The following is a 23433-nucleotide window of genomic DNA, read 5'->3' as shown; positions in this document are numbered from 1 at the left end:
TGTCTGATTTATATACAGAAATATTTTCATTCCCATGCCATTGAAAATGGATTTGCCTGTAAAAATTGTTTTTACTGAACAGTTTGAACATGAATCTTTCAGTTTCCTGACATGAAAAGACTTAGCAACAAAAATATTCTTTCTTATTACTTATTAACAAAATTTAATCAAAATATCTGAGAAACAAAAAAAAGATTAATTATCGCTCAGATATTGAATTTGTATTGATTTGAACTACCTTTTAGTATGATTGAAGTATGTTTTAAGAACTACTTGGTATTGTTGTTTTCCAGATATAGTGCATTTCAGTCAATGTTGTTATTTGTATTATAGAACACTGGTATATTATATTCTAGATAATCTCTAAATAATGATGGTTTTTCTGACATTGAAAGTTAACAAAAGATTTTAAGGGCACATAGAATGCTCTTCAGTCTATAGTTCAATAACAATTGTAGAGGGAAACTGTAACTCATGGTAGAAGGACAAGTGAATGAAACAGTGCAATTTGGGGGAATGACAAAGAGAAAATCAGAGTGGTTTAGTTTAATCCTGAGAGATTAGGGATCCTGGGTGAAAGATTATTTACATGGAAAACACTTTTCAAAGCTGGCTGATTCTGTATTTCATGGAACCAGAAGAATGGAAATAGGTTGTCACCTTCAGAATGCTGAAGAATTTGTTCTATCAGAAGCAATGCTTTTTAAAAGAGGCTGTTTATTGCACAAGGCATAAGAATATAAACAGTGTTATAAATCATCAGTAAAGATTTTATTTCAATATTTACCTTTTGCAAGTAATGCCTATTAACAAACCACAGAACAGCTGTGCTTTAGAATTTTAACTGTAATTAACTTTTTAGAAGTTAAAAGTTCTAAGTATATTCTCAGTATAATAAAAATTAGCCATAAAGCATGTTGCTATTCAGAAGTTAAAAGTTGCAAACAAACATTGGACATAGTCCATTTTGTATTGTTTTTATGTTACTGCCTTTCTCTCAGAGCAGAACATCTCTCAATTACTATCAATGACCCATAAAAGGATTAACTAGATGGCTTTTTAAAATGTTTTTAAATATAAATATAAAATCATACTAAAAATGAGATGCCAATCTTTATTTTATTCTCTAATCTAGTTCCAAATCAGCCAAAGGATTTTTTAAAACATTCATTTATGATAAGTCATCCTCTATTTATGCACATAAATGATGTTTTAAAATTAAGATTGCAGCTGGACAGATAATAATTATACTACCTCACTTTTATAAATGACTTTAGAATTTTTAAAGAGTAATATCTCATTTGAATACAAAGTTACCCGGAAAACAGTGCAAATATCATTATCCATATTGTGTACATCAGGATAAGTGTCTCAAGGGTTAATGGTTAAGTATTTCCCAAAGTCAAAGATGCCTACTGTACACTATTTAAGCTATATTATATTGCACAAAATCGAGGTAAAATATTTAACTATTTTTCCTGGTAGCTTCTTCCTGAAATTGCATTGATACAATATGTGGAGTAGGAGTTTGAATTAGATAAACAGATTGTGGGCTTTGATCTTATGCACTATCTAGTTATTTCACTTTCCTAGACAATTAAGCATGAGTTTTGGAATCAGAAAAAAAAAAAAAAAAAGGTTTAGGATCTTTTCTCAAATTTGTTCAACTTTAGATAAAATTACTTAATCTTTCTATATATATGTCTTAAACAAATGGGTTATGAATACATCATAAATGAAATGTTTTTAAAATTAAGATAGTTAATATACATTGGTATTTTGTATGTGTCTGGCATAAAATAAGCAGATATTGCTATAATATATTATTATTATTCATAAAGCTAATACATTTTAACTGCTGGATCTTAAAAAGAGCTTTTCTGGAATTCAACATTAGATATTTGGATGTTATATGTTTTGTTGAAAATTGTATCATAATGACTACTAGCAAGAATGTGATGATAAACATTGCTTTTTCTTAAAATGCATTTCATAGCTGTATTGACTAAAGTGGTGTTGAAGCTTGTCAGACCTTATTCATTGATTTTTTCGAGCTTAAGTAGGGGAAGTGTAAAAATGTACAATGATGCTTCATTTTTCTCTGTCTCACTGTATTTGCTAAATGCAATATAAAGATATTCAGTAACTGTTTCTGTAAGAGTTAAGGTTTCTGAGAATATTTTAATCTTTGGTTAAGTTTATCATTGTAAAATAACCCCAGCTAAAGCATAGAATGCTTTGTCATTTTATTCATTAAAAAATGTATTTCTTCTTGCCCCATATTTTTTGTCTGATTTATTACTTACTATTCAAAGATTAACATTTATTAAGAACAAAGTCCAGGTAAAAGGCTCCACTGAAATTCGAATCCTTGTTCAGGAGGCAGGCTAATATAATAAAGCATTCATAGAATGATGATCAAGAGAACAGCACTCTTCTTTTAGTTCTAATACCGGTTATATGCATAACCTTGGAGAGATGACGTCATGAGTTTGAGTTTCTCTAGCTGTAAAATAAAAGTGATAAAGCAATAAGATCACTACAGAACCTGCATCTAAAACATCCTGTCTGATAGCTGTGTAGCTAAATAACACTTTTTTTTCAAAATGAGAGCATCTCTAGAACTGAATATCAAGATCAAAGTTGCTTTATGCATTTTTGACATAAGTGCCTTAACTAGTCATTTTCCATCTCTCATTGCTTTACTGTTGCATTCATATAGCCTGATGTCAATTTATACTTCTGATGCATAGCATTACCTCTTTGATATTGTAAAAATCCTGTCATTTACAAAGAGTATAAATCAAAAGGAATATGTCATATTAAATAAGTGTTTATTAAAAATATCACATATTATGTTCTATATAATTTTATTCCATTTTAGTTTTATTTATTTGATTTAGTTATTATCTAATGTGGGATAATTTTATGCAAGGATCACAGTGACTGTTTGGAATTGTCTTTATGACACACAACTTGTAATTCTTGGCCAAATGGCCTACGGCATCAGAAATTAATTAGAAAAGTGCCTGAGAATGGACTGGTTATCCATTATCAGTTAACAAACAATTAAAAGGATTAGCACAAAACAAAACGGTTTAGCTGACATATGCTATATGCATTAGAATATTGAGCTACAAATCTGATTGAAGTACCTTGAAGATGTTTTGGTGGGATTTCAAATAGAAACTATATGTAAAAATGGTTGAAATTATTCTGAATGAATACTGGAGCGTCATTTAGTTTTTATACTATCAAAGAATAGGACAGCAATACACATAAAATAGATTTTCCTCCTTAAAAAATACATACTAAATACATACTTGATAGTTGTGCATAATATTTTATGACTATTTTGCCTCTGAGTGGTAAATGACTACATCCATTCAACATGAAAATGACAAGCTTCAGAGTTCAACAATTCAAATTGGTTATTTTTCATCAGTTGCTGTTTTTAAAAGAGACATTGCTAAATATAAAGATCTTAAAATAAAATGTAGTTTATGCCAGGATTCAATGTGGAACATATTTACAACTAGCTTTTTAATTTATAAAAAAAAATCATGAGCTTTGCCAAGTGCTGTCACATCATGCGATCATATAAACACATCAATAAATTAGAAAGTTAAAGCTATTAAAAATAAATTATTTGACACACCAATAATTATATTTTTGAGAACATTTTTCTGTGGACTATTTATGTTGTCTTATTGTACTCAAAATAAAAATACAGCTTTATTGAAAAACAATGTAAAATAGCCAAATTTATACTTTTAAGGTTTCCAGGCCTTCATCATTTCTAGAATTAGAGATGTGTAAATGCAGGTTGCCTCATGAAATATAGTGAATTTTATGAGTTTTACTAATTTAAATGCAATTATACATGCTAACAGCTCAAAGATTTAAATTTTCATTTTCAGGAATCTTCTATTTGGTTAGTGCCACCCTACCATCCAGACACTGTTTAGTAAACTTTTGAAACTTACTAAAAGAGGTTTTTAATAATGGTTAGTATCCTTGTGCCTTTCTTTTTTCTTTTTGTAGTCTGTTATATTAATGTGGAGAAACATTTTTGTTGTTGTTTTCACCCTAAGAAACTTACTTTATTTAATGATACAATTTGTGGTAAGGAGAAGTGATTTGTAAAAAAAGCAACATAGCTTCCTTTTTCTTCTTCCCACCCTTGCTCCCTCCCAAGCTCCCTTCTTCCTTCCTTCCTTCCTTCCTTCCTTCCTTCCTTCCTTCCTTCCTCCCTCCCTCCCTCCCTCCCTCCCTCCCTTCTTTCCTTCCTTCTTTCCCTCCCTTCCTTCCTTCTTTCCTTCCTTCCTTCCCTCTCTATTGCTCTCTCTTTTTCCTTAGTTCTTTCTTCTGCCTCTCCTTTCTCCTGTCCTCCTCCTTCTCCTCCTCTTTTTCCTTCTACTTTATTATAAGCCAGGAAACTCCTGTTAACTGCACTTGGTTTTCCAAAGCCTTATTTCATAGTTCAATAAAAAGACATTTTTTCAAAATTCCAAATATTATATGAAGTAGGAAAGACATTGTCTCTTGAATGAACATTAGAACCTTATTTAAAAGTTAGACCTAGTAATTTTTTGGCAACATACAGCACAGAGAATTAACTATAACCCACAAGCATTTTTATAGTTTCAACTTTAAATTCTTACAGATTAAAATATGGAATTTGCATTCTAAAGCTTTACAAAAGAAAAACACCAGGGTGTTTACCCTGGTGCCACAAGTGAACAGTACTTTATGATATCATTAAATTCTTTACATTTCCCATGTTGATTCTAAACTCTTGCTCAGATCTAAAGGTTTTCATAGTTTTGCAAAGGATAAGAAATATTCTACTTGTGAGAAGAGAAGCTATGGCCTCACAGTGACTTTATTAGTAACTTAAACTATTTTTTAGGTAAACTTACAGTGATAGATCAAAGGAGAACTGGTAAAATTCGGCTCATCCAGAGAAAAAAAAAAGATTAGTAAAATTAGTAATTTGACATTAAATAATCAAAGCTATTGGTTAGTTGATTAAAGGCTGCTTGACTAGAATATTCACTTTCTAATATCTTTGTAGAGTAGATAAAGCCTAAAATGGTAATGGTGGGATTACATGTTTATAATATTCAGAGTTTCTAAATCTATAAATATAATTCTTTTAAGATAGTTTAATTCATAAAAGATGAAAGTATTGTGGTTTTTGATTGGTGCAGCTTTTTTACCTACATTTTATATTACGCAGCATTATAAATGTTACATATTATAAAATTGCCTAAAAAGAGTTTTTTGTAGTTTGAAGTTAAGTATAGGGTACTAAGGGCAGTTTAACTTACTAGAAATAAAATAGAGTCATTTTATCTTTGAATAGATATGTATATTTATAAGACTTTTTTTCCCAAAGGAAATCAGTTATTTAGGCTAATCTTTTAGTATGAACAAAAAATTAATTAATATATATTCCATTTTTTTGGAACTAATATATTCAAAATGTCTAAAAATTGAGTTTACTAAGAAGAAGGTGTGATCAATTGATCAATTATTTAACATATGGGAAATTTATTCATTTTAAGTGAAGACTTATTTCAAACAACTCAACGTTATTCACATCCTATAACATTTTAAAGTGTCAATGGCATCAAGTTCTGACCTTGTTATATTATCTAATCAATTCTTCTGTTAAATGTTTCAACAGAGAGCCAAGACTAAGTTACCTCAAGACTATGTATTCTTCCCCCTTTTGGAGTCAGATTTTTCCATTTCTACAGTGTTGTCATCATCACCATCTTCATCATCATTATCATCATGTTCTTAATAAGTACATCTAATAGTAGGTATTAAGCAATGAGAAACACTGTGTCCATATACTGGCTGTCAGGTGTCATATAAATCCTTTAATAGAAATATAATTCATGAACTTCCGAACTGTATAATTTAACACATTATAAATAATGCATGGCAGTAACTGTAGTTAATGGGAAATTCATGTGTAGCATTTAATCACCACCCATTATAAGTACTAATAAATTAATATTTTTACTAATTTTATGTTATTAAACAAATACCAAAGTTTTACCTGATTAATCAGATAACTTGTATACATGCATTTACTAGGCTTCTGAAAAAAAATTTTTAAGTAATTGAATTAAACATATTGTTAAGTAGGAATTTAAATATTAGGATCATGTGTAGTTACTGTTAAAATTTTGTCAACATTTAAAGAATACATATGTGTTCAGTCAGTGCCATAAGAACTTGATTTCTATTCTGCAATTTAGTGAGAGGGATACATAGAAGACCCAGAGGCCATGTAGAAAAACATGATAATGAGTGCAAAATACTAAAAGGACAAAACCAAAGTGACTGAAAATAATAAGCCTGGTCAATTGGAAAGTGATTTCTGATTAAGTTAAATTGTGAGTTATGTCCTGAGGTAAGGGGTAAAGTTGGATTGATATGAAAGATGAAAGAACTCTGCAGGGTCCCAGAACAAGGAGAAGCAGAGGAGAAAAACACTGGAGGTCCAAGCAGAGAACAGTGTGTATAGAGAAAAATGAAATGGGAAGGGTGAATGAGAAGGGGGAATGATAAATCAGAGAAGTCATGACAGGAAAAAACAGATTTGGATTTTACCTGTTTCTTGGACAAAGAAATGCTATTAATAACTGGTTTAAAAATAGATTTTTCTGGCATCTGAGCCTTTGGGGAAGGAATAGCCTAGATAAAGAGTTGGGAAGACCACTAAGGAAACTGTCCAGGAACCCATATGAGAGCAATGAGGATATAGCCAGGAATGGACAAAAAGATACTAAGATGGGGTCAGAAATCACAAAATTGGGTTATCAGGATATCTTGCTGGAGTCTCAGATGTGAGCAGTAGAAAGTGACTTCTCTTTTCTCTGAATCAGTTTTCTGTCACAGAGATGCTTACTTTAATTCAAAGTATTAGACACAAAAGATTATGCATGCAAAATACTTTTTTAAAAAATACAAGGCACATACATGGTATTAAATATTTTTATTCTGTATTCTTTTGAAATTAGCCTAAACTGATAAACAAGAAAGCAGCAACACCTAAAGCAAAAAATAAGTCTTCACATGCAAATTTGATTAGGTTTATTCCACTTTGTTTTCATATCACTATTTGGAATTGTGTAAATTTTTCATATTTGTCACCATTTTTGGTTGTTGTCCACATTTTTAATTCTTGCACAGAAAGAGCCTAAGCCTCGGCCCATCTGAATTCCAACTGCAATGTGCAACTGGTTCATGAATCTGACCTATATGTAACTAAAACACTTGTACTGAATTAAGTTGGGGAAGAAGCCTAATAAAATTTTATTTCACATATATGACTCTGTAATGGGAATTGTGAGGGGTGTGTAATAATGAGCCCCAGACATACAGAATTTCTAGCAAATCTATTGCCAATGAAATGGGAATTCAAAAAAAAAATATTTGTAGGGTCATTTTTTCTTCATGGGATGAATTATTTGCCAGCTCTCAGTTATCAAGCTGATGTTGACCAAAAAAAGTTAATATTTGTTCATGTATTTTTAACGTGCTAGTTTGTCATTTCATGATTAAATCATATTTGTTTGTAATCATCATCAATAGTTTTATGGGCATAATCACGCAAAGGTATAGTGAATACCAGAAATTATTTCCCATGTTTTTATGTCTAAATGTGTGAGCACTATTTTTGTTCTGTTGAGCTGCACAGTAAAGAATCCATGTTTAAAGAAAATTTTCATATTCAATGTTGTGATCTAAAAAGTAGTACATTTCTAATTTGTTTAAAAATCAAGAATGGATTTCTGGTTATTGATTGGTGTAGATGTGTTTGTATTTAAATTTTAAGGTAGATTTATATTTTATGACATGAATCAGTTTTACATCTGAAAATCTTATTCAACATATATGTATCTGTGCATTCCTTGTTTGCAGTTTATTTCACTATCAGGTGGAGATTTTCTTTAAACTAGCCCACTTTGATAAAATATTTTACTTATCGTGAGTTGTGTGTTAAAAGTACAACAATCAAGTCATAACCTTTGTAATGAAATTTTTCAAACCTTCAAGGTGGCTATGTTGACAAGCCTATTGAAAATGCTTTTAATATTATTTCTGGGCAGTTGCAGTTTATCTGTTTTGTAATATTTCATTCTCTGTGTTATTCTTAGAGGTCCTTCTGTAGCGCCATGGTAGAAGAGCTGAGGATGTCCTTGAAGTGCCAGCGTCGGTTAAAACACAAGCCACAGGCCCCCGTTATTGTGAAAACAGAAGAAGTTATCAACATGCACACATTTAACGACAGAAGGTTGCCAGGTAAAGAAACCATGGCATAAAGCTGGGAGGCCAGACACCCAAGCACAAACTGTCGTCTTTTTTCCAAACAATTTAGCGAGAATGTTTCCTGTGGAAATATGCAACCTGTGCAAAATAAAATGAGTTACCTCATGCCGCTGTGTCTATGAACTAGAGACTCTGTGATCTAAGCAGTTGCAATGATCAGACTTGATTTACAAGCATCATGGATCAACCAAGTTACACTGGGTTACACTGTTTATCATGGGTTCCTCCCTTCTTTTGAGTGAATGTTACATGCGCATTTTGTGGCTGGTTTCAAATGCAGTCCAGTAAGAAATTACAGGTTCCTTTTGAAGTCCAACTGTTGCCAGGAGGTGGAGTATCGATGCCCCCAAGGGTAACCAGTAAAAAAAAAAAAAAATCATTAAGAATAAGAATACTTGGAATCAGCAAAAACTGTAGTGAAACAGTACAGTCCTTTGACACCCAGATAATAGAGGTGGTGATGTTACTGGCCCCCAACTACTCAGTATAATGATCATCTGAATAGACGATATGTGTTTATAGGATGTGAAAAAAATGTAATGCAAAACAAATCTGAATATCATGGCAAGTGGAATATAAAGCAGATATTCATCAGTGTTTTTCTTTCTTTCTTTCTTTTGACAGTCTGTGTCACTGATTGAGATAGAAATGTCAATTACCAAGGCAATAATGTTTTTCTTAAATTGACTAAGGCAGGAGATTTAACATATGACTCTACCAGAACCCTACCTATCCCCTTACACCTTTTCCCCAACCCTGTACCAAGAATAATAATAATAAAAAAGCAACAGTTGGTTCAGAGATTCTGAATTAAAAAGGATGATGTTTTGCAATCTTTGTTTTAAGTTGAAAAAGAGGGCTGAGTATTGATGGTTATGTGGAAGATGGAAGCTTTCATTCTAACATTCAGAGATGTTAACTTAAACCCTCGTTCCTGCTATAAATGAACTTGATGGAGCCTGGGCAGATCCCGGTGAAAGGAGAAAGGGGACTGGTCATCTATAGAAAAGTGTGTGGAGAACTTTGAAGTGGACTGCGTTTATCAATACAGTCACAATGTTAAATGAACAAAATTCTTGAGCAGTTTTTTTCAAAAAAATGTTCAGGTTTATTTGTGGAAATGCAAGATTTCTATGAAAATAGTTTTTGTATGGAAATTTTTGTAATACTTTTTATCAACAAAATAAGAACATGTGTTCCTGTCAGGGGTGTGATGTCAAGCATGAATGGTAGTGCGTGTGCACCACCAACGTTTGGTGAAAACTATTTTTATCAAGAAAAAAAGGAATCATAGAAGAGAAATATTTTCAAGTTAGATAATATAAAAGCTAGGTGCACTACCACCACTGCTTACCATGCCACACCCCTGGTTTCCACGAGGCTGATAACATACTGTAATGAACAATTGTGTGTAAAATGGTAAAAGACACAGACCTCTTGACAACATTGTGATAACAGTTGAGTGCACACAGTTTGCTGTTTGAATCCAATGCACAAAATTAAAAAAAATCATTAAAATTATGTCCATTTTACTTTCAGCTTTGACTTTCATTTTTCTCTTGTATGTGTATAAGAATGCACAATATGTTCATTGCATTAAGGGAAGTACACTTCCTGAATCCTTCTAGGTCATCATTGATGGCCACTTCACAACTGCCTGGAGAAAAGAAGAAAAAGGCTCAGTGATGAACTACACAGATGTAGGAAAAGCTGGACTGGGATAAAACGTAACCTTTCTGTTTAGGGCAGTTTAATGAGAAAAATAGCCGTTTTAGAATGAGCAGTCATGGTCTTACCCCTGCTATGAGTGGATATTGACTATATTAATAGAGTTGTGTAAGACTGAATGGTGTTTACTTATATGATATTTGAAGTTCAGCTTGTGTCCAGTTTAAGAATTCCTTTGTGCATCGATAATTCAGTGTAATTCACCAAAGGGAGAGAAGATAGGCTCAATTCTGACAAGTAGAAATGATGTGGTTTAGATGTTAACATCCTAAAAGAATTTGTTTTAAAGCAAAAAAGGTAACCATTTTAATGACAGGTGACCCCAAAAAATATAAATAAATAAAGAGGAAAAAGCTCTGTATTTTTTAAACTCATAGAAGTTGCATAATCAAGTTGCTAATATCTGATTAAATGTAATATTAAATGCCCAAGTATTTTCAAAATTTCTAGTGTCAGTTATTTTAAATTAAAATTCATATTTCAATGATAACTTTGTTTTCATATGTAATTGTAGAGAGTTACACAAAACACAACTAAAAATCTCAGCACTGTTTTTTTGTTTTTTTGTTTTCTTTATGTGGTAAATAGCTTCAACATATCTCATAAAAAATATTCAGGTTTTGGATAATACTAAGTTTTCTTATCAATCAGGTTCTAATCAGATTTTAAAGCACTTTTTTTTTTTAACTTCAATTCTCCAGTATATTAAACTTAATAATAGGCCGGAAATGACAACTTTAACTTTTTTTAAGTGGTCAAGAAATAGTTATTTGGATTTTGATAAAATGTGGCAATCATTTTATTCAAGTATTAAATTTAACAATTTTGAAAAGTGTAAAAACATTGCTGTATTTTAACTCTAATGGTAATTTAGAATATATAAACACTGTAATTTTTAATTTTTATCCATTTCCTAAAAGTTTCTACATTATTGCCAAAACAGATATTTTCCTACTTATTAGGTACTTATGCATATATGAGATACGATTCTTTTTTTTTTTTGAGATACTATTCTTAATCTTAATAAAATCCGGATACCCATTCACTCCCACCCCCACTGGGGGTTATTCTGTATGTTAGTAAATTGAACACCAATAAAAAAAAAAAATACCTGAAAAATATCCGGATTACTTTCAAAATAATTTCAACCAGTGAAAAAACTGTGTCCTCTCTGCAGGAAGGTAGTATATTGGATAGAGTAAGCATAATTCTCTAGCATAATACTTAAATTATAAGAAGGAATGGAAGAGAACTCCTGTTGCAATCAACAGCATAACCTGACAACCTCAAATAATCAATGGAGGTACATATACCACAAATAATTCTAGCCACTATGAAACACGAGGTGGATATATTCACATATGCCATAACTAAATAACCCTAACAGATAAAACTACCAATGATTTATATTTGCGTGTATATGTTTGTGTGTATATATATATATATATACATATATATACACACATTGGTATATATATGTACACACACTGATATATATGTGTGTTATATATATGTGTGTGTGTGTATATATACACACATATATATAACATATATCAGCTAACTAACCCTAACAACTATAAAAATAACAAGGAGATATTCACTTATTTACAGATGAACAACTGTAACCACTATGAGACTACCAAGTGGATATATTTTATCTTACATATATGTAACTTGGATAAGGTTATTTTATTAATCGGTGTTTCTAATATTTTGCAACTCAGTTACATTTTTAATACAAGTTTCTTGTTATTATTGAATAACTATATATACTAAATACTAATGATTTAAAAGTATTTTAGCACATTGATACTTTTTAATATTTGTTTACTATTAAATATACATACAACTAATTGTATACAATACACATGTACAACAGAATCATGGCATCTGTTTGTTGTATACACCAAAAGTTGTTCACTGGGAATAATAGGCTGTTCTATATATTCTGTGAGTAGGCTTATTGCCACTCACTTCCAGCCCCGAAATGCAAATTTAAGCACTTTCATAGGGAGAAGAGCGCATGCCCCGTTGTTTCAGGAAACAGGGCACAGAATGTACAAGAAGAACTTCATCAGTGTCTGATCAAGGAAAGTAAAGTATGAATAACAATACGGACTAAGCTCATCTGAGAATTATCTTTTCAGGTTTAAAAGATGGTACAATAGCAGTGAGGATTTTGGTCATGACAGTCCTTAATGTATCTATAATTTGAATCACACTCTTCCAATGTGGACTGTTCCAATGTGGACTGATGCTTGGCTCTCTGTGTCTGCAGCATAATTATTATTGCGAGTTTCCTTCCTTCTTTTGCCTTCTATGGATCCCCTTAGTGTCAACTGTATTGAATCTCCTGTTGCCTCTAATATATGTCTTCTCTTTTCTAGGTTTATCTTTAATTTTGGTGGCTTCTCGAGAATTCCAGGACAGGTCCCATTTTTTTTTTTGAGATATATCTGAAAAAGGCTGTATATGTCTGAATGCTTTTATTCTAGTCTTATAGATAATTGTTAGTTTTGCTGGGTATAGAGTTCTAAGTTGAAAATAAATTTCTTAGATAAATTTCAAGGTATCCTTTATTTACTTTCTTCTAGGCTACTGTGGAAAAACCTAAAATCATTCAGATCCCTGAAGCTCTGTGATTTTTTAGGCTGTCTCTTAGATTTATTTGATCACTTTATTCCCAGCATCCTGAAATATCCAAGTGACAGGCACATATCTACTGTTATCCATTGTGCTGGGCTCCTGCAAATTTTGTCAATTTAGTCTCTATTGTCCTTCAGTTTGGGGAAAACTTTCTGAACCATTACTTAGAGAATTTCCTCTTCTCTGCTTTCTATGTTCACTCTGACAACTTCTCTTAACTTCTTATTTTATGAACCCAATATCTTATATCTCTGAAAACAATAGCAACATAGCAATCCTATGGTATTCCCTTCTTTCTGAAAAGCCCTCCATTTCCTCCCAGTTGCATTGTTTCTGCTTTTGGATTTCCATCTTCTATTTTAGAGGTTTTTTTCAAATGTTTGTCTTTAAGTCTTGGCAACCTGTTAATGATTGAGAAAAGGGGACTAAAATCTGAACTGGAAGTTCTACATTCACAGAGGCATGAGAGAGAATACTTATCTAATATGAGCTTTGCCATAGATTAATAGGGCTATTTGTTGATGAGTCCTTCAAAATGTCTCTATCTTCAGATCTTTTCCTCTTGATCCTGTTAGATCCTCATGAAGAGTTTCTTCTAATTTCTTGCTTAGAGATGAAGGCCCTGACTGCCTTTGTTCTGGTAAGCATGGTTTAAGAGATCTTAATATGGAAATCTTTACGTTCTGAATTCAGAATGACTAAGGTCATGTAGCCGCCTGTTTCAAATTTAATAATTGGGCTTTAGCTGGAACTGGCATCCTCTGGCCCGGAGTACTTCATTTTTTTTCCCTTTGAGATTAACACAGTATCACTTTGCTGAATTGGTGAGAACAGGCTCCCAGAAGTGAAGAAGAGGGAGGGGAATACAGGGATCCACTGTTTCAAAATATATACAGTAAGTCCTCCTTATTGCATTCCCCTCCTCTATTAATAGGTATTAATGTACTTTGTACAGCTGGCTCCTGTGCCTTTAAGAATTCTGTGATACAGTCTGATTGGGTGACAGTGACTCACATTGCCCACTTCGCATTCTTCTTCTTCTTTTTTTAATCAGCTTGGTTAACTACCATTTGTTCATATGCCTGTATCCTTCCAAAATCTTGTTGAAATTTTACCTCTCTGTTCTCCTTAGTCTTGGAGTTTTATGCATTAAAAAAAAAAACTCTGTCTACTGTAATTTTTTATAGTTGAGTAAAAAGCAAAATTTGATGCATGCATTCAATCCTTCACTCTTACCTGAAGTAAGAACCCTTCCCATTAAAGAACATATTATGCAGAAATACAATATCGGAAGCAAACAAAAACTAGAACTGCTCTGGTTCAAATAGAGTGGAAGCAGAGCAGAACTTGCTTTTCTAGTTTTAAGGAACGTAATATTGCTAATGTTTTCTTCTTGCTAAATAATTTTTCTAATTCTGTATGTAAAGGGAATACTTTCATCATAAAAAATGAATTTCACAAAATGGAGTCCAAGAATATTTCTGAAATGGAGAATATTTCTATTTTGGTATCTGTCAAATAATGCTAAATTTGGAAGCCAGAGTAATTTATACCCTAAGGGCTTAGGTCTAATTCAAAACATTCCAATTTCTATTATATAAAGCTCAAGAAACATGTGTTATAATGTAGATAAGGAACACTTTGTTAGTGAACCATGCTGAACTGCAAGATTTTAAGAATTCCTCTTTAATATACTGCCTTACACTGTATCTTGCATTCACATTTATTATGAGGAACTTAAAAAGATATTTATAACCAAATATATCTTTGCCTCTTTACAAAGGAGAATAGCTGTTTTCCTATATTTCAACTGGAGAATTCTATATTATCCTTCCAAAAATATAATTCCCTAAATTATCAATATAGTTTACCTTAAAGTCAATCTGTAGAGTTTAATATGTAATCCACATTATTAATACACTGAAAAAATCTATCATAAGTCATATATTCCATTCATTTTGATCAAGATCCATAAGTTAAAAGGGGAAATAAAAGACACACCACACATACATATTTCTATAATAGATGAAAAGTATTTTTTTTAACATTTGTCTACATCCCAGCTTCTAATCTAAGGTTTTTACATGGTTTAGGATAGCTGCTATACCTCCAGCTCCTGTAGCCACATTTCTACAAGGAAGGAGGAACTAAAGGAAACAAAGAAGGTCTTGTTCCTTTCTTGTGAGGTCACATATCACAAGTTGCATGGTCAACTAAGTTACATGTCCACACTTCGTTGTAAGGTAGGTTAGGAAATGAAGACTTGAATTCAGAGAGCCATGTGCCAGTTAACAGTCAGGGGTTCGACAACTGAGGAAAATATATAAACAAGCACAGGGGAACAAACCACAATCTCTGCCATTCCTGGTGTTTTAAAGTCTCTTACCCAGCCCACTAAACCTGACTTTACTCTATGAATCCCCTATTTTGCTCATTTACCACTCATGTACCATCTACCACCACCTTTCACTCTCTCTTTCATCAGATACTCTCATATCTTACTGTTTTCCTTTATGTTCCTAAATCTCCCTAATGGAGACCTGTGTTTTCCCTTATGATATTATTTGTTTGAAACTCAACAAAAGAGGAAGTAATTCACAATTCCTTTGCTCTACAGAATTCCTTTAACTTATATTAGCTATTACTTTGATTCCCAAGATATTCTCTCATTCTTTGAGAATTTGGATACCTTGGTTAGAATTGGCCTGTTCCTCTGTGCCCTGCTAACATTAATCAGTTAAATATGTGCCCATTTGTTTATATAAAAAAATCAGTGAATTCACATTACAAACCAAGTTTTGTGTTAGATACTGTGTATGCAGTGCTGATCAAAAAAGAGGCATGTTGCTTGCTGTCATACTTTAGAGTCTAGAAGAGGAGGCTGATCTAAATCAATGTACTAAATACATAAATACAAATTATAAAGTGGTGTCAAGAAAGTGCTTGATTTTGTTAGATTCTGGTGAATGATGAGACTTCCCTCACTAGATATCAAGCAGCACAATTTAAGAAGTAAAAATATGAAAAATTGGTTTATGTTTTTAAAAGATGCACAGAGAAGCATGTATTGGTATAATGAGACACATTACTGATTTATATTTTCTTCCTAGGAGTATATAACTTTTATTGACTTCAAACCTTGGCACAGGGCAGGAGTCTTCCAGGTGTGGAGAACATAAACTGTTAACTATGCTATTAGTACATTACTGCCATTCTATTACTCATGGTGGTAATTTCCCATTATGTGCAAAATATGACACCATAACTTTGCCTACTTTTTTTTTTACCTGTGCTATTCCCATTGTGTTGATTTTTCCCTTTTGTTCTCTTTTTTAAAAAGGTCTTATTTTTCTTGTAGGGTACAAGTAAACAGTGACCCAACATTTGACTTTATAACACTGACAACGTTCTTGTTGGAACAGAATGAAATAGAGTCAAATCCCCATTATGTAGCCCCTGTCTAAAGTTTACCAAAATGCATTTGAGTTTTTCCCACACAGGTGATGGAAATAAGGATACAGTGTTTTATGAGAGTTTTAATAAAGGAAACTTATTTTAGACTAGAGGATCAGGGTAAGCTTCTCTGAGTGTGATGTTTGCACTTCGACGATGAAGGATGATGAGTAGATACTCAGCAAAGAAAAAAATTCACAAGCCTGTGACAAAATACGTGTAAAAGTCGTGTGGCAGAAGACTTTTGGCATATACTAACAGATAGTGCTGATGGAGCCCAAAGAAGGCATGGGAATACTTAACTGGGATACATTTAAAATATAGCTAGAAGCCAGACCTTAACAAGATGGTACAGGTGACCTTAATGATTTGATCTTTATCCAAAGAGCAATGGCAAACTATTTAAATCTCTTAAGCAGAAACAAGATTGTTGGATAAGATCTTCATTTTGTAAAAACCATTCAGGCTGCAATTTGGAGCGCAGTTAAAATAGGTACCAGAGTGGATATGGGGAGATCAGTGAAGAGGTCTTATCAATTAGTAGTCTGGTTAGTTTTATTAAACTTGGGAACAATAAAAGTGAATAGAAAGAGACAGACTCAAAAGATATTTAGTAGGCAAAAATTCACGTAATTTTCTGGTGAAGTCAACAATAAATATAAAGTTTGTTAATAATTGTTGCCTCATAACTTATGAGTGCTTTATATAAATTACTTCCTCCAATACTTTAGGCAACCCTATGATGTTAGGATTAATACTATTACATTTTATGGACAAGGAAACTACTGATGGGAAAACTTAAAATTTAAAAGTCTTAATAGCTATCAAACTCAGACAAAATGACTGCAGTGTTATTTGCCTCTATATTTGGTCATCATAACAAGCAACAATGACATCTCAATGGCTTAACAAAATGAAAGTTTATTTTACATTCATGAAAACTCTGCTGTGAGTTTTTTGTTTTTGTTTTTGCATGTCTCTCTATGGCTATTACTTTCCCTGTGGTAATTCATAATCCAGAGCCATAAACCTTCTCCTAAAACATCTTCACAAAGGCTTTTAATTGGATCTATTCATATGGCCCTGAACTATTTTAAGGGGATCACAAGTGCTCTAGGGAGTTGCAGTCTGGAAGGAGAGCAAAACTGGTTTTGTGAGAACTAGTAATATCAACTATGTTATGTGAATCTATATCAGAGTTATGGTTCTCCCAGCTAATTGTTATCAACCCAAATAGGAATAGAAGAATGCATAAGAAATTTCTAGATTTATGAGGAAGAGAATGCATGTTGTTTTCAACACAGGTGGAATTATCTCTGAAAGATCCAAGTGGCAATTTCTTGTATGTAACTTACACATTTATGAGTTAGTCTGGTATAAATGAGTGAATATTAAAGTCAACATCAATTGACTTTAGAAGAGATTTTTTTAAAAAGATTTTATTTATTTATTCATGAGAGATACAGAGAGACATAGACAGAGGGAGAAGCAGGTTCCACGCGGGGAGCCCAATTGTGGGACTTGATTCCGGGTCTTCAGGATCAGCCATGGGCTGAAGGCAGGCACTAAACCGCTGAGCCACCCAGAGATACCAACATCGAAGAGCTATTAATTGAAATAGTGAATGTAAACAAAAAAAAAAACCTCAGTAAAGAGCACGAGTAGGAGGAGATGAGGGTCTGGGACAAAGCCTCACCCATTTCTAAACTTTAATTATTGGATGATGAAGGTGGGTTTATAAAGGAGATAGTGACTGTGTTGCCAGAGAAATAGGATGTTTCACAACTTCATAATCTTTCCATGCAACCCAGGGAGGGGTCTATAGAGTTTGTCTTAGGTTAATGGCTACAGCGCTTAATGTCCTACAGATGGAAAATGAGAATATTTCCTCGAATTCTTTACTGCAGAAATGTGATTAGCTTATATCAGCTTTGATGACTGGAAGAACATAATGGTACATACGTTGTAAATCTGAAGAGTACCTGGGAGATGCATCTGCTGGTAGCTTGGGCTCTTACTGACATTGCAAGTCAAACTGACTCCAGTGTTCTATATTCCTGGAACTCTGGCCAGCATTTGGTAGTGAAGTTGGTTGGGTGCTTTACTTCTGGAACCGTCACTAAACCAAATCCAAGCAGAGATGGTTTTTATCTCAGTCTTCCCACCATTGCTCTGGGGAACATAGGTCCATGTGTTATTTGAACCTTGCCATCCTGTAACATAAGGAAAGTCATTTAGTGAGTCTAATGTAATTGATGGGAAGTCTTGCCCATATGTGGCACCATTTCCTGTGAGCATCCATGAATGCCATGCCCATTCTTTATTCATGTTGAGATCCATCAGACATTGAAAGGAAGAGCAGGATCCCACTGGAAAGGCTGTGTGCAGGAAGGGACTTGGGATGTCTACTTGACTAAGTAGACATAGCCATAGCATATTCTTGAGTTCTCAGACAAGCTCTTAAACAGACCATGATATAAGATTGATAGAAAATAATCCTCTTCCTTTTTTTTTTAAAGCAACAAGACATCAACAAGAATAAACTTGATCCACAATAAGTACCCAATAACTATCCTGAGCCCCTTGGCTCTAAAGCAATCTTAGTAACCCACATCCTTGCCTTCAGCGACACTAGAAATAAACTCTCACTTCTAGATATCAAACTCTTAAATTACAGTCTCTGAACAAAAGATTTTTTTTCCATTTTGTTTCCGTGGAAACTTCTTTTACTCCTATTTCACCTATATCCTCATCTTTCCCAAGCTTTTCAGTAATTTCAGTAGTTTCCTTAAATCCCTCCATCCCTCTACTTACCTCCAGACAATAGATGGCCGAAATGAGAATTTCCAGAAAGACAGAGGGATAGAGAGAGAGAGAAGAAGTATAATATTCTATGTTTTTTGAAACTTCCTTTTAACATAAAACTATGTTACTAAGATTTGTTCATGTTTTTCCTGATAGCTCTTGTTCACCATTTTGCACTGCTGTATAATATTTGACTACCATTACTTATTTATTTTCCTCTAGTCAATGTCTATTAGAAATTTTTTAAGTTATATATTGTGCTAGTATGTACATATCTTTATATATGTCTTCTGGTATCCATGTATTAAAATATTTATTTTATATATATATATATTGAGCCTTGGGGTATGTCAATGTTCTACTCTACAACACTGCCAAACCTTTACCAGTCAGCACCTAAATCATCAATATGTAGGAGAACATTTCCCCTCTGATTCTTGGTCTTTCTCAGATATTTTTTTTTTAATTGCTTACAAATGTGTCAAATGCCATGTGGTCTTGATTTGCATTTTTCTGTTGACTAGTGTTATTGGTCATCTCCCATGTGTATTAGCTACATGTGTTTCATATTCTTTCAAGGGTCTACTCAGGACTTTTATCCAGTTTTCTATTGCATTTTTTTTCTTAATGATTTCTAGGACCCTAAATAGTATTGATATTATCTAACGTGTTATTTGGTTTTATTTTCTGCAAACATTTCCTCTCCTGTTACTTCTGTGTTTTCACTTTTTAAAAAGTCTATTTGATAAACATAGGTTGCTAATTTTAATGTCGCCAAATGTATCATCCTATAACTTTATTGTTTTACACTTTTGATATTCTGTTTAAGAAATCCTTCCTTTATTGATAACAGAATGATATTCATCTATGTTTTTCTAAATTTTTTAAAGTTTTACTTCATAATTTTAGTTCAATTTAAATGTGTACATTCCCTTTTTTCCCCACCTGTATAAACATTTTGTCCCCTCACTTAATTTGTTGAATGGTATATCCTTTTCTCAGTGATCTGTTATGCTACATCTGGAACCTATCAGGATTTGACACATGCAGGGTCTATTTCTGGGTTTTGTATTTAATCTTTTCTTATTCTTTGTCTTTGGAAGTATCTTGTTATATCACCTAAATTTCATAATCAATCATTTAAGTGAAACAACACACACCTAAACATAAATGTTGGAATTTTAATCAGAATGAAGTCAGATCTTTGTACCAATTTGGAAATAATTTTTGTATTTATTTGATATTATCTTCTTACTCATGAACACTAACTTGCTTTAATGTCCTTTGCCATTTTTTTTTTTTTTTGCATATAGTTCTCACATATATTTGTTTCATTTGTTCCTAGGTAATTTATAGTTTTTGTAACTATTATAAATGGTGTCTTTTTTAAAATACTGTTTTTATAGTGTTTGTTCCTTGTATATGAAGATATATAAGGATATCATATATTCAGCCACTTTGCCCAAATCTCTTTTTATTTCTACACATTTGTCTCTAGATTATTTTGGATTCTGTATGTAAACAGTCACATAATATGCAAATAATGAGTGTCTTATCTCCTCCTTTAGTCTTTTGCTTTTAAGTTTCTTCTTGTCTTTAGAGCTGTCTATGACTCCTAATGCAATGTTGAATATAATAGGTGACTTTGTTTCTTCCTGACTTTAAATGAGATGTTTCCAACCTATTTGGAATTACTTGTTTCATGTCCCTCTTTTCAAAGGTAGACTGCTGAAATCACTACATCCACTCCCCTCAGCATTTATCTCTATCTCCAACTATGTTTCCAAGACTAATGCAGACCTCCAAGTTAAACAGATACATATGAACTACAGTCTGTCTCAGGGATATACTTTGTGTAGGAGGTGCAAAAACAAATGAGTACATACCCTTAGGTATTTTGGATTCTTCCTATACACCTATACAGAGTCAGACTCATTGTCTTTCTCTATCCCAATGTGAGCACTTTTTATCTAGTTTTTGTTTCCAATAGTTTGCTTTTTAATCTACTCTTCAACACTCCCAACATGGTTATTTACAAAATGGAACATGATAAGTCGTTTGTTCACTGCAAAGAGCAAAATAGTTTTTAATTGTTTTTTCTGTTACCTGTAAAAATAAATAATAACTTTTTGACATATCAATTAGAGACATTTGAACTCTACACAAACTGATTCCAAGCTGTCTTTTTAGCCCCATTTTCATTATTGCACACGTATACTCTATATTTCAAACATATTGAATAACTGATTAATAATTTTGCCAAGAATTTTCTCATTTTGTGCATTTGCTGTACCTTAAAGGTTCTCATCCTCATCTCTATCAGAATTTTCTGCTCAGTTATCATGGTCCTAACTCACTGGTAGAAATGTATCTAACATCTCTTTTTGAGGACTCAGTAGGGTATTTTATATAATATGATAGGTGCACATTATTTGTGATATGCAAATCTTTCTTTTGGAAATAAATTTAATTTCTACTTTATAGCTTGAAAAATGTAAGAAAGTTAGTTTTAAAACTAGTTAAATTCCAGGGATGCCTGAGTGGCTCAGCGGTTAAATGCATCTACCTTCAGTTCAGGGATCCTGGAGTACCGGGATCGAGTCTCACATTGGGCTCCCGGCATGGAGCCTGCTTCTCCCTCTGCTATGTCTCTGCCTCTCTCTCTCTCTGTGTCTCTCATAAATAAATAAATAAAATCTTTAAAAAAATAAAACTAGTTAAATTCCAGTAGGGGAAGAATGAAAATAAAATTTAAGGAAAAATATTCCTATGATTACAATGACAATAGACATAGAACTGATATACATGATTCATTTATGATAAATATCAAATGTATAATTTGGTATTGTATATTATTAACATATAATGATATGTTTTAAGGATTTGCTCCTTCATTGTCATTCTTATGGTTTTATCATTCAGTCTTTACTGAAGTAAACATTATTTTTACATGTGTCAGTAATATTTTTGCTAAGACTAGTTGAAAGTCCATAAATTATTATTTATGATTAACTTCCTTCTAAAGAAAATATTTTGAAGCATGTTGATACCACAAATGTTCCCTAAACACCTCCTGTGAGCCAGATATTATCTTATTAGCTAAGGATTGAATGATTATCCAGCAGATTGAGTTTTCCTGTGTTATAGCTTACAGTACAATGGGTAGGCAAATATTACACAAATAATTACACAAAATCAATATCTTGTTACATACTAAACCACTGTGCTGTATAGTAAGTGGAGAGCATTAGAGGATGCACTTTACATTCATGAATAAAGGGTGGCTGAGTAAATGAAATTTTAGGTTAAGCTGAACATTGGAATTGCACCACACAGAGAGAGAGAGGAAAGATGAAAGTTCTAGAGAACCACTCAAAGGTTGAATAGCATGTGTGAAAACACAGAGTCAGAGAAGAGTGAAGACTGATGTAGCCAAAACACAGGGAGCAAGGACAAAATGACTGACTCAAGAGTAAGATCAGCAGGTAACATTAAACTAAATCATTGGAGGTTTTGTTGCCCATGTGAAGAATTCTGGATTTTTAGTATAGTTAGAAGCACTAAAAGTTTTTGATTAGAGGAGTTATGTAATCAAATTTGAGTTTTTCACAGGCAATTCTGGCAATTGAGGTTCTAAGAAGAGCACCCAGAAAACCCTTAGAGCATACATGAGCATGTTACCTTAAGCAAAATGTTGGAAATGCACGGATCTACATTTGCAAAGACTTTGCTGAGCTTTCCAGTAAAAAAAAAAAAGAGAAAAAAAAAAGAACTTATGTCTACTAGTAGGGAAAAGTCCTTCTTAATTATTCAATAGGCAACGAGGAGGCAATGTCCCATTCTCCTTCACATAACTTATTTTTGTCTATTTGAAGCTTAGATTTTCAATAAATACTCATTAAAAAAACTGAACAGTGGTGTCTCAGGAAAACAACAGGTCACCAATTAATAGTTAAAACTCCATTGGCAAAAAATGAGTAGAGTGGCAAAGAAAGTTGTGCAAGTGATTTGGCGATGCACAAATGTTAAGGGAATCAAGTTCAAAATTAAAGAAGTTGTAATAAATAGTATAAGAAAAATACAGTATGAAAAATTTCATTAGCATGACTAAACCAGTAACAGAAGGATAGAAGAAAGCATGGGTTACCAGTATATGTGAATCTTTTAATTTAGCCTTTAATATTAAACTTTGAACTGAAGAGCAAGTCAAGAAATCACCACCTAGAGACATTGCCCTTCCCGTCTTTATGGGCATTTTATACAATATTATTGATTAAACTACCAGCTAGATTTCAGTGACTCCACATTTATGATGAGCCTAAAATACTTCTCTGATTGCCAGACACCTCTATGTAACTACTGAGCACTTATAAATTTCCCCCAAATCTCCCTTCTTTGTATTCTATAGCCGTTAGAAGTCACTGCTAAACACTCTGCTAGATGCTGAAG

At 32.7% G+C, this 23433-nt stretch overlaps 1 protein-coding gene across 7 annotated transcripts in view; it reads left to right on the top strand.

Moving 5' to 3' along the window:
* Positions 1-9890, top strand: part of GRIK2 (glutamate ionotropic receptor kainate type subunit 2) — a 1064497-nt gene extending 1054607 nt beyond the window's left edge. For all 7 annotated transcript variants that reach the window (XM_077902956.1, XM_077902954.1, XM_077902958.1 and 4 more), the window contains one exon: positions 8181-9890. In XM_077902956.1, coding sequence (XP_077759082.1) covers positions 8181-8345 — 165 coding nt within the window. In that variant the 3' untranslated portion in view covers positions 8346-9890. The remainder of the gene's footprint in view (positions 1-8180) is intronic.
* Positions 9891-23433: the final 13543 nt, after the last annotated feature.

This window comes from Canis aureus, chromosome 7, assembly GCF_053574225.1.
Source record: "Canis aureus isolate CA01 chromosome 7, VMU_Caureus_v.1.0, whole genome shotgun sequence".
NCBI lineage: Eukaryota > Metazoa > Chordata > Mammalia > Carnivora > Canidae > Canis > Canis aureus.
This window is presented reverse-complemented; position numbering and strand designations above follow the sequence as displayed.